Source organism: Sturnus vulgaris, chromosome 1 (assembly GCF_052056855.1).
Source record: "Sturnus vulgaris isolate bStuVul1 chromosome 1, bStuVul1.hap1, whole genome shotgun sequence".
Classification (NCBI taxonomy): Eukaryota; Metazoa; Chordata; class Aves; order Passeriformes; family Sturnidae; genus Sturnus; species Sturnus vulgaris.
The window spans coordinates 66266717-66279435 of NC_142243.1; the positions used below are offsets into that span (position 1 = coordinate 66266717).

The following is a 12719-nucleotide window of genomic DNA, read 5'->3' on the forward strand; positions in this document are numbered from 1 at the left end:
CCAAGGTCTGAAATAATAAGTTGTAGGTGGGGGAACTGTTCAAGTAATTTTAATACACAATGAAAAGTAGTCAGAGGAAGGTTATCATGATCGGTGTACTATACACTAACAACAAGTAAAGCTGTCTTTAACAAAGTACTTAAATAACCAGTAATTTTTGTGTTTCTTTTACTTAATGGTCTTTCATAAAGCCCACAAGAACAGCTTGCTTTGGAACTTACTAAAAATAAGAACTGATCCTAAAGCTCAGTTTGAATGAAAACTCATAGGCACTGAGCCAAGTTCCTTAAAGAGAGAATGCAAATTTTTACAGTGACTATTACCCCTGTAGTTTGAGAAGACTCCTTTAAAAAGTATCTTAGTGGGGGAGATTGTGGTAAGAGGGCAAGGGTTTATTTCTATTGTTTGGTCCAGTAAAACTGCAACAACACACTTTAATAGCTAATGGCATGATAAAAGACCTGGAGGGAATGTTAAACATGATATGGAATACAGCCTGCACAAACACAAAGTTACTCTATGTGACCTTTGAATTAGCACCAGTTTCGAAGCTTGCATTCTGCGGACTGTCTTTGAGCATACAATCATTCCAATGTGTTCAACAGTCACAGTAAGTTCTTTGGATATTCCAGAGCAGTTAGGAATATATCCTTGGTGGACTAAATTTAAGGCTGTGAATTTCACATCCACTTCACTGAAGTATGGTATTTGAATATTTTAAGATACTTTTTCTCCAATGTAGCCATCAAATAGAACTTCTTATTCAACTGCAATTTAAGTTCAGTCAAAGACATAGCCTCTGCAAATGTGCCTTTGAATTTTTATATGCAGACATCTTCCCCAACTATAATTTAGTAGTGACAAAACCTTACAAAATTTGTTTCTTTCTCTTACTGAAAAGCCTTTTCCTCTTTTTCTTACATTTTTTCCTTATCTTATTACCCTTGATACCACAAAACGAAAAATAAAAATCTCTAATCTCTAATAAATCTCTTATAAGTGTATTAAAAGCACAAACATAAATCACCATGTCCAAATATTATAAAATTCTGACTGGGAAATTATGATTAAAAATGTATCTGGGTATCTTACTACAACTCACAATTAATTCTAATATTGCAGAGCAGTTCAATGCTTTTTCAATAGATTTGTCAGAGTAATAAAAATAAAGTTACTTGCTAAATTTATGTATATCTTAGCAATTCTCATTATCATAAAGGGAATAAGCAAGAACACAAAGGATGACTATTAAACTATTAGAAACCCATTAATCTACTCAGAATCTAATAAAGATTTTGAACATGTAATAGTATTAAAGGATACCGACCATGGCAGTTTACCTTTAACATGGTTTGGTAATTTTTTTGAAATGAGCTACACTTTTAAAACAGTTTGTAGTTAAAAAACAGCTTAATCTCATGACTTTAATTTTATTGCCCTTCAAAACAATCTCAAAGGTAATGAATCATCTCACTTCAATGGTTTTGGCAACAAATACATTTCTAAAAGGCGGATGTTCAACATTCCAGAACTTTGTACATGTAAATTCAAACCTCCTACTGACCTTTCATTTGGTGATGGGGAAAGCTGTATCATGAGCTACATGTGCCTTTTTGTCCCTTTCAAGTATTCATGTAGAAATACTATTTTAATTACAGCTTCAATAAAGGAGGAACAGATAGAAATAACATCCAATCAAGACGATGCCTCTGACTGTGCATTTGCTCACAGGGAAGGAGAGACAGGGAAGGAATGGAGAGAGAAATACTGCCCAAGTGTGCTTTTTGGTGATCTAAGGACTACTAATAAAAAGAAAAGGGATGACTAAATACTGCAAGCAGAGATAAAATGTACACATGGGCTGGATATCGTTCACCTATCTTTGTATTAAAGTCTACTGGAGAGATATAAAATTCAAACCTATGATGATTTTTGTGAACTGGATGTTGATGACTTCGAAAACAACATAAAAACTGAGAAAAGTTGTGGCTGCTATATTTTTCTCCTGAAAGCAAATTAAAACTTAGTGAACATTGGTATATTAAATAATGAAGAATTACCAAAACCAAATGCTATTTAATTTTTCACAAAGTCTGTTTTTTAGAGATCTGATGGAAGTGAAAAAGTATTTTAAAAGGAACTCCTAAATATTACAGGGAGTGTCAAGTAGTTAAAATTACCATGGATACACATTTCCCTATGCAAACAGAGAGCAGGACCCACTTACTGATCTTGCAGTGTAGCATCAGCAGGTTGAGTACTACAAACAACACAAAAATGGCAGAACTATTTTAGCACTAGAGTTTTACTTATGGATGCAGAAGGGGTAGAACATTTCTATTTAATCTTTGCTTATTATCCAGAAAATGACTTAAGAGTTGAATCCTCCCAGCCATTACTATTTCCATTTATTGCATGAACTGCACAGTAGTAACATAATTATGTAATTTAAGTGATTAAACAGTGGCATTCAGCAAAATAACATTGTTTGCTTAGGAAATGAAAAGTAAATAAATTAAAGTTCAGATCTTTTCACCTGAAATGGACTGTGGAGAGCATTTGTTTGAAAAGGGTCTATGTAATGTGTGTTGTTCCAGCTGAGCTTTGAGCACTGTAGTTGAAATTCAGCCCTGCCAGAGGCATGGGCAAAAAGACAGCGTGCCCATTAAATTAAAGATACCAGGATAAAACTACTCGGTTTTATGCTGGCTCTTGGGTTTGCTGTCTTAAATCAGCTCTGTGTGTTGTAGCCCTCTATGCAGGGCAGAGAAATGTGTTGGATCAACACATTTGCACTATCTTCTCTTCCAGTTCGTGAGTCATCAAATGGCAAAATAAAAAATGTTCATTGAACGATAGCAGATAAGGCTGGAAACAAAGATGTCACCTAGCCCATACCCACAACCCAATGTGGCTGAATTACACCTCAAGTGTTTGCCACGGACATTGGTGAAGTATGTTCCTAAAGATCAGCATTGATTAAAATTCCCCAGCCACTACATGTGAATCAAGTGAATGCTCATCTAAAGCCAGCAAGAAAATTTTACTCTGCCCATAAGAAAGACTTGACTGCAAATTTCAAATTTTAATCTGAGAAATGGGCTTTCAAGCAGAGGAAAAATTCAAGTCAGCTCAATTGCCCAAATAAACAAAGCCAACACAGAATGCAGATAATGTGTAGGTAATGGAAATCAGCATCTAAGGAACAGCACATGACAAATTTTCAGGAAAAATGAGACTTTCAAAGGTCTTTTTAAAAGACATCCATAGATGGCGCTGAGCTGTGCTCTACAAAAGGAAATATATCCCTTATTACATTTCTTTATAGTGACCTTCATGAAATAACTGAAGAAAACGTAAGAAAAAAAGATTAATTAAGAAGGATTTTGCATCATCTTTTATGACCCCTATTTACTACCAGCAGGGAATACAAGTAATACCTTAAATAAAACAGATTAATAAATGCAAAAGCACTAAATACTTGTACGCTTTGCCCTACAATCAGTTCTTTCAGAGACTCATTGAATCATAGAATGGTTTGTACTGGAATGGATCTTAAAGATATCTGTTTCCAATTCCCCTGCCATGGGCAAAGACACATTCCACTAGAGCAGGCTGTTCAAAGCCCCATCCAACCTGACCTTGAATACCTCTAGAGATGGGACATCCACAGCTTCTCTGGGCAACCTGCTCCAGTGCCTCATTCCCCCACAGTACAGATTTTTTTCTGAATATCTAATCTAAACCTACTCTCTTCTTAGTTTGAATGCATTTCCCCTTTTCTGTGACTACATGCTCATGTAAAAAGTCCCTCTCCATCTTTGGTGCAGTTTCCTCCTTTCCAGGCTGAACAAACCCAATTCTCCCATAGGAGAGGTGCTCCATCCCTCTGATCATTTTGTTGGCTTCCTCTGCACTCACTCCAGCAGGTCCATGTTTTCCCTGTGCTGGGGACCCCAGAGCTGGATGCAGCACTGCAGGTGGGGACACACCAGAAGAGAGGGTCAGAATCCCCTCCCTCTCCCTGCTGGCCACCCTGCCTTGGATGCAGCCCAGGATACAATTGGTCACCTGGGCTGTGAGTGCACACTGCTGGGTCATGTCCAGCTTCTCATCCTCCAGCACCCCCACGTCCTTCTCAGCAGGGCTGCTCTCCTTCTGGTCATTCCTCAGCCTGTGTTCATACCAGGGATTGCCCTGCAGCACCTTGCACTTGGTCTTGTTAAACATCATGAGATTCCCATGGGCCCAGTCCTCAAGCTTGTCCAAGTCCCTCTGGATGGCATTGCATCCTTGAGGTGTAAAAACTGCATCACTCAACTTAGTGTCACAAAAAAGATGTCAAAAAGTGGGAGAGAGTTCAACTGACCAAACAAAAGGTATGTTCCTAAGAATGCAAGAGCACCAAATAGTGCATTGTATTTCCATAAAGCATTACTTGAAAATGATCTTACATAAAAAATGTTCCCTTTTTTGTCAGTATGTTTTTCTTTAATAGAAAATTCCCCACATTTCTCAAATTACCGTTTCTTGGACTTTGTGATACAAAGATCCCTTTGCAAAGTAGCTTTCTGAGAGAGGTAAAAGGTATATTCTATATTCTTTTATCTTTCTTCTTTGGAAATTCCAGTCTTTCATTAGCATTTCTCATACTTTCTACAGCTTCTGAAATTTTATGAAAGAATCCTCTACTCACACCTCTATGCCATTTTTTGATTTAAAATTTGCTTCCGCATTCTCTTCTTGCCTAAATCTCTAATCTCTAGCTCCTGTTCAGGAACCAAATTTTCCACCACTTTGAAACTCCAGCACATGTAAAAACTGTGCTTATTAATTAACACACATCTTCCACATTTCCTTCCAAGTCCTTGAAGGAAGTTTCCAATACAGAGATCTTAATTCTGACATGATTTCTTTCATTCCTGTTCCAGCAGAAGATATTTTCTTCCCACTTCTCCATTTTATTTTGCCTGCAAGTGAAGCACCCTTTCTACCTGAGATCAGAGAGTTTCCTTTAAGCTATGCTTTGTTGAATTTTCTTTCTGGCAGGCTATAAAGAAGTGTTTGTCTTTCCTGTTTCTTAACATCAGAAAAAAGGCTGGGTGATGTTTAAAGGTCATCTTTTGCTCATGTAACTAGAAAATAACTAACTGGAAGACCAGTAACAGAAAGCTTCTTCATTACTATCCAGAAGCACAATGCCACAATCACCTACTGCAGTTAAAATGCAGGGAGGATGGGGGAGAAAACAGGAACAAACCAGAATGACCAAATAATTGGTTACTAACTGAAAATCAGTGTCTCACTCCTGATTTCCTCCAAAGAGCCCAATGACTTGGATAGCTGTTAGCTTAGCAACTGTGGGTATTTCCAAGGCCTGGGAGCCACAGAGATGTGCACCAAAATCAAGGACTCACAAAACGAGACACTGCAAATGGTGGCTCCCAGCAGATGCCATTCACAAGGGAAGTGTTAGACATGGAGAATATCATCACAGAAACCAATGGAAAACAGAAAACTGAAAGATGTGCCTGTATTTGTTTAAAAAGAAAGTCAGTCATAGATGCATTATAGAAACATGAGCTATGAACATAAAATAATAATGACTGGGGATTAAACAGCCTGTTAAAACTATTTTTTTTTCTCTTGCCTTAATTTTCCATCTGATTAAAATTTCCCACCAAAGGCCCTCAGACTTATGGGGCTTTGATTCTGGCAATGCATTGCAACTCTGGCAGGTAGCCAGCCTTTTATTTTTATCCCTCAGCCCTTTGGTCTTTTCTTCATGTATTCCTCATCCTGCAGTATTTTTTTTCCACTAGTTACAGAACATATGTAAACAACCAGAATTATTTTTGGAGTACAGAAGCATAACATACTCTATTTCTGGTTCTAACAAGAGATCATATTCTTGCAGATTCTTACTCTTTTTCAGTGATTAGTTTTAGGCAAACATTTGTCTGTAAACAGGATACATTTATTAGGTATTTTACTTTATGCTGCTGAGAAACAGTCAAGATCCCTAAATATGGCCAAATAAAACTATTATAAATATGAAAATTGTTTTTTTTTCTAAATTAGATTACCTTCAGATTGTTGACACATACTGCTGACTTTTCAAAAATATTATCCAAAGATAATATACTCAACACTATGTGCATTGCAAACCCAGCTCCAAATCCTCAAAGACAAGTTTACCAGAGTGCTTAAGAACATAGAAAACAAGCTAAATTGCTTTTCTGAATCTCAAAATGCTGAAGTGCACTCTTAAAGCTTTGTCAACTTTAAGCCTACCTCAATGAAAGGATGTAATACCTACAGCATTTAAATCTTCTTGTGAAACTTAATGGAACTAAATCTTGATCAAAGCTTTGAAATACTTATTCATTGATATTTGTAATTGCAGTTAGTAACTCACGACAGGTTTGTTTTGTCTGGATGTTCATTTTAAGGTGACTGTCACTACATTTTAATGTCCAGTTCACATACATCCTACCTTAGATTTACTAGAACCAAATAAAAAATGCCTTTACACATGTTCATGCTTTATTGACTGCAACTTTCACCTATATATCCTCTATAATGTATCCTCTGCCTTCTAAACATGGTTCTATTACTGAATCAGAAACTGCACATTTTAAACCCAAGTAAGTCTATAGTAAATTTGTCAACTGAAATTTCCAAATGTGTTTTCCCCCTCAAATAACCCTCCTGTAAAATTCTGCCACTGGGAGACCTCACTCTCTTTTGAGTGGCTTTTATAAGAAAATTTGTGCTGAAGTAAAAAATTTAAAAAATCCTGGCAAATACTTGTACATTTTACTACTTAGCATGTCACTACAATCACGAAGTCTGATTGCTTTGACAGCTTTTTAACCTGAGCTGTTGACTCCAAGACTCTTCTGTCCTTCCCGTCCCAAATTCTACCACAGAGCCTAACATTATTGAATGTCAAGAACTTGTTCTAAGCCCATCTACTTGGTTACAGTTTTTTCCTTAAAGAGTATAATAAATGTAAGACATTCTACATCATTAGTACATTAATGGATATATATATTAGCTGTGCTCTTCATACATTGAAAAAGCATGAAATGCTAGAAATACTCTGAATTAATTCTGTATATATATTTGCCTCCTTACTTGTCACAGGCACACGTGTGAATATTTTATGGAGTCTCTAAATTGTCCTTTGTGTTTTTGCATTTTGCATTCCCTCTTTTTCAGTCAAATTTGTTGACTCCAGTTGGCGACCTACTTCTTTTATTTCTTTGGACCAATTTGCTGCCAGAGTCATGCAGCCAAAAAGGTAAAAAAAAAAGGCCTACAACTGTTCCTTCAGACACACATGTTGCTTGTGATGCTCGCTCTGAATTTGCCAGAAAAAATTATTGAGGGTTATGTATCAGATGAGAAAGAGAGCATAAAACTGCAGATAAGCTCTTATTCTTTGGATGTACTTCTATAGGAACTTAGGATGAGTTTATGACTTGCTTTGACATTCTCATATGATGGTACTCTCAATTGATTAATTTCCTTAAAACCTACAGTTTCAAAAGCTTTCACTCTTTCTGTGAACATTCCTCATTAGAGAGAAGCTGTGATGGATTTTGAAACACCTTTTAATGTGTCTATGTAACTTAATGAAAACACCATTAATAATAAGCAGACCTTAATTCTTGCTCATACATGTGAACAGCGGAAAATTTATCCAAGATTTCAGTTCTGCAAGCTGCAGAAAAACCTAGTAGAGACACTTGGGATCTTGTTAAATATCCAAGATATTTTGCCACTTTTGAGTGAGTATCTGAATTCATCCATTCTGAGTTGCCTCTTTCCTCCTTCCCCAACCTGCCACCCATGCACATAACAAGCTGCAAAAGGCTCACATGACCCTCATATGCTGCCCCTTTTATCTTGCTCACAGCATCTTTGATTGGAACTATATATCCTGAGCACATGCAGCAGGAAGTGTTTCCCAGTAGTCCAACAAAACAGAGCAACCCAAATTGCATCTTGCAGCCAGCCAGAAACCCAAGGTAACTTTTGTGGCAAACTGACTTTTTTTTCCCTGGAAACCTAAAGAAAGTTCCTGAGTTTCTATTTATATGTACGATTTTTCAGGATGAACTTCCCACTAAGAATTTCAGTTCATGTTCTATGTATGATACATTGGCCAAGTGTGATTAAAAGCTTTCAGCTGCAGCTTCTACATACCAAAGATGTTCCATTTACTGAGATTCTATTTTTTTCCATTAAACAAAAGTTCATTTCCAGTGGACCGATCATATATAAGGTACTCCCTTGAAGGAGCACTGGTAACCACAAAAGTAATGAAAAGCAATTTGCTTTATCATTTGCTTGCTGCAGCCATTTATGGGGGGATTCCAGGTACTTGTTCGTGTCTATCCAAAGGGCAAGACAAGATCCATATATCTCAATGAGTCCCTATGGAAATTATCAGTATCCTTGATTTCAATAATTTTATCTCTCATTTTAACATAAAACATTTCAGTCAAGAGTCTGCTTGCTTGTCCCCATCTACAAGCTTCTGGCAGCACATACTCAGTTTAATGACAGTCTTGGTTCTGTTCCAGCAGATTATTTAAAAAAAACATTCTGATGAAAAAATCAGCTGTGTTTAAATAGCCACATAGTCCAACCAGACGATTTGAAGGTTTTGGCTGTTTTTTATCTCTTACAGACCCTTATTGAGCCAATACACACACACACACACACACACACACACACACACACACACAGACAATATTAATGGAGAGCTTAGTAATGTGTTTGTGCCTAAGTGTCATGATCTGCTGAACACATTACAGTAGGTGCACTACAGGGAGTGCATTATTGCTGCTCTATGTTTCCACAGCCAGGCTTATTCAAGAGACCAAGGAGCTTAGCTTAACACCAGTCACCTCAGGTATGCCTTGATGATGTATTTTAAATGTGACTACTTAGAACATAAACAAGCACATGTATATACTTTAATACTTATCAGCAATTTACTGTAAAAGCAGTAAGGTGGCTGATAAACTGCCACTTATCCTTCTCCTATGTGCTACATATTTTTTGGAGATCCTAACAACAGTGCTGGAGAAAGGACATCAAATGATGCTTAGAAATGTGATACACATTTTCATTTCACACTCCATCAGTTTTTACAACTAGAGCTCCATGAAATGTATGAGAATACTTGGCTAACAGCCATATCTACTGAACTGTAAAATAAGAATCAGATCTCTTTTAGAAAGAGTTTCATTTTTTTTTACATGACTAAATCAGATGTTGACCTTTTTCCAAAATATATTGTAAATATTCTGCACCTCTACCCATCAATTAATTTTGAATCTCTGAATAGTGTTGCTACCTGTTTTAACAGATATGTAATCAATTTTTTTTTTTTAAACAGTTTTGTAAAGAAAAGTAAACTGATTCATCCTTCCACTAAACGGAAGAACATTGAATTACATAATTACTGGTGTTTAATGTTTTCAAGTCTAGGAAGTTCTTTCCCCATCTTGCATCTAGAAACAAGAGACAAGTGTATTATTGCCTTTATAGTCAGAAAAGTAAAGCTACAGGCATCAGCAAAAACATATTTTGAATTCAGATTTCAATCTGTCAGAAAAGATTAAAGCTTTTTGCATATATAAATGGGAACTATAAAATGATAACAGATACATAGCATGGAATCATTTTGCTTGAACAGCTGTGGATTTGCCAATGTAGTAAATCAGAAAATGCCTTTTACTCACCTCTGTTAAACCAGAAACTTCTCCTTTTGCTAACGGTCTGCTGATGGATGCAGTGTGAACTCTGGCATCTGATACTGGCTGCCCCTTCATAAAATGTTTCCCAGCTTCATAAATATTCACTTCTACCATCTTACCCATTAACAGAGGATCCTTCGGCACAAGAACCTTTCAAATAAAATAAAGACATAGTCACTAAATACCACAAAGAACATTAGAATCTCTAGTATCCATTCAGAGAACAGATTTTTGATAAATATCAGAGAAAATCCTAAAACTTAAACATTTTAGTCACCAGCGTATACTACAGCCCCTGGCACACTTGACCACTCAGATCTCCAGCCTGCATTCTACAAGAGCTTTGCAGTGTTAGCTCAGCTCTTTTCAACTCCAGCCGAGTCCTTAAGTCATGTTTTTTGATTGATGAGAAAGTTGGGCCTGAATTGCAGCTTTTGAATCCAGACCCAAACAGTTCCCAAGGGCATTTGTACTACACAGTTCTAACAGACTGCTGTAAAGCTTCCCATTTTCATCTCTGTCCCGTGACACGTTAAAAAAAAAATAAATTTCTGAGTCTATAAAGGCTTCAGGACAGAAAGTATACCCTTATTTCTCTTTGCACAAGCCTTTATTTTGATTGTGCAGATCCTTTGCAGCTGAGATGCATGATTGACAATGAATGCCTGTAAAAATAGACGACTGTTTCTTGGGTCAGCAACTAATGCCACTCTTTCCTGAATTTGCACAAACAAATAATATCAGACAGTCCCACTTCACAAAAAAAGGTAGCACATAACAGATGTTCCTAGGTCACATATTCAAAAAAAAAAAAAAGAGCCCAAAATACAGGAGCAAGATTTTTTGCTGGAAGAATAAATGGACTTAAAACGGCTTTAAAATAGGTGAGCAGTTGAAAGAGAAAAGTGAAGTAATTTCCTGATGAAATTACATTTTTTACACTGTTTACAATGAAAAATTAAATCATGAGGACTTATTTAATAACATTTACTTGGATCTTATCGACACACAGAATCCCAGGATGGGTCAGGTTGGAAAGGACCTCAGAGGGGTCATCTGATCCAATCTCCCTGTTCAAGCAGGATCATTGTAGAGCACACGGCACAGGATTGCACTCAGTTCTGGAATATCTCCAGTGAGGGAGACTCCACACCGTCTCTGGGCAATGTGTCCCAGTGTGTAGTCACCCACACAGTCAAGAAGTTCTTCCTCATGTTCAGAGGGAATTTCCTGTGCATCAGTTTACAAAAGGCTTGTTGCCTCTTGTCCTATTGCCTGGCACCTCTGAGGAGAGCCTGGCTCCATCCCCTTGACACCCTCCCTTCAGACAGTGACAGGCACTGATGAGGTCCCCTCTGTCACCCCTTCTGGAGGCTGAACAGGCCCAGCTCCCTCTGCCTGTCCTCATGAGAGGATGCTCCAGTGCCTTGATCATCTTTATTGCTATCCACCACTGGATCCATTCCAGTAGCCCCGTGTCTCTCTTGTCCTGAGGAGCCCAGAACTGGACACAGCACTCCAGGTGTGCCTCACCAGGACCTTATCTTTTTATCTTGATTCTTTGATGCTGAAATTGAAATGCATTAAAATGGCTTAATTTTTAGGACTACATGTGCAGAGGACTTTCAGAGGAAAAAATCTTGCCACTCACATTTGGAGACCATTTTTTTGCCAAACACTGCTTCTCCATTTTTACCTATCACAACTCTTGATTGTCCCATTTGGAGGAAATCACCACCAGTGGCTTCCCTTCTTCCCTGAAGGTTCAAGGCATTGATGACTGTAAGCACTTGGAGATCCTAGCATTCTGCTGAGCTTCCTAAGCAACTTCCAAGAAAAGCAGAAATCTTTGCCTTTCAGAGACGGGCAAGCTGAGACTAGGCAAACACAAAGCCATAATTCAAACGCTCAGAGAGTGTTACAATGTGACTGGACCACAGTTCTTCTCAAGTAATTAATCTTGGGCAAATTTAAATCAAAGGGAAACTAGGTAGCTGAGTGTACCACTGGGCTCATGACTTCAGTAAATCTTCTATATCCTCATGAAAAAAGGAAGTAACTAAATATAAACACAACTTCAGAAAAAGGTTAAGTGCAAATAACTGGGAGATGCCGTAAACAACCAAGCATCCAGGCTTGCCATACACTCAGAAATTTTTTGATGTTTGAGAATTTGTTAAGAAAAAACCCGCAACAATATTTCTACGAAACTAAGCTATACCAGCAGAAACTCTCATGTTAGCTGTGGATCTGGCAAAGCACTCTTTGGTCCCTTCAGATTACTCTATTCACCTAAACCTTCACAAGTATCAGCTGCAGCTCTACCACTAAGTCTGTCAGTGCAGCTCTACTGATGCAGGTTTAATAGCAAATTCTTTTAGTATAGATGAGCTCAGTGAAGACAGAATACATTTGATACTATTTGAGTTAACAGAACACTACACCAGGACTCTGAGCTTCAGTTTAAATAATATGTAATATAATATTTATACTTTAGAGTGGTTTTCAATTTACTATCATTCAATTTGCTGCTATTAATCTGAGTTACTAGAATGGATTCTTGTGCTTACCTGGGGGAGCAGTAGGATACCATCCTTATAAAACATGCCACACGTAAGATTTTAGGGAAAAGATTTGCATTTTCTTAATGGAAAGTATTTCTTCCCTAACAGAATTTAAAATTAGTCCCTACGTGACTGTTTGTATTTTGTGAATTCTTTACCAGTCCCAATCATGAGCTGTATTAGGTGCTCTACAAACACAACACAAAAAAATCAACACTTTCCCATACATATTGCTTTTCATTCAATTAATTAAGCTTCCATAAAACAAGCATTGAACAAAAAAGCCCCAAGAAATTTCTTTTTAATCTCTCCACGTTCCTCAACTCTGACTGATAAGCTACAAAATCAAGGAGCATCGATGCATAAGACTTAGACAGAA

General features: G+C 37.3%; 1 protein-coding gene across 4 annotated transcripts in view; it reads right to left on the reverse strand.

The window, feature by feature from the left end:
* CDKAL1 (CDKAL1 threonylcarbamoyladenosine tRNA methylthiotransferase) overlaps positions 1-12719 on the reverse strand; it is a 375055-nt gene that overhangs the window by 13437 nt on the left and 348899 nt on the right. For all 4 annotated transcript variants that reach the window (XM_014877962.2, XM_088168720.1, XM_088168732.1 and 1 more), the window contains one exon: positions 9762-9926. In XM_014877962.2, coding sequence (XP_014733448.1) covers positions 9762-9926 — 165 coding nt within the window. The remainder of the gene's footprint in view (positions 1-9761; positions 9927-12719) is intronic.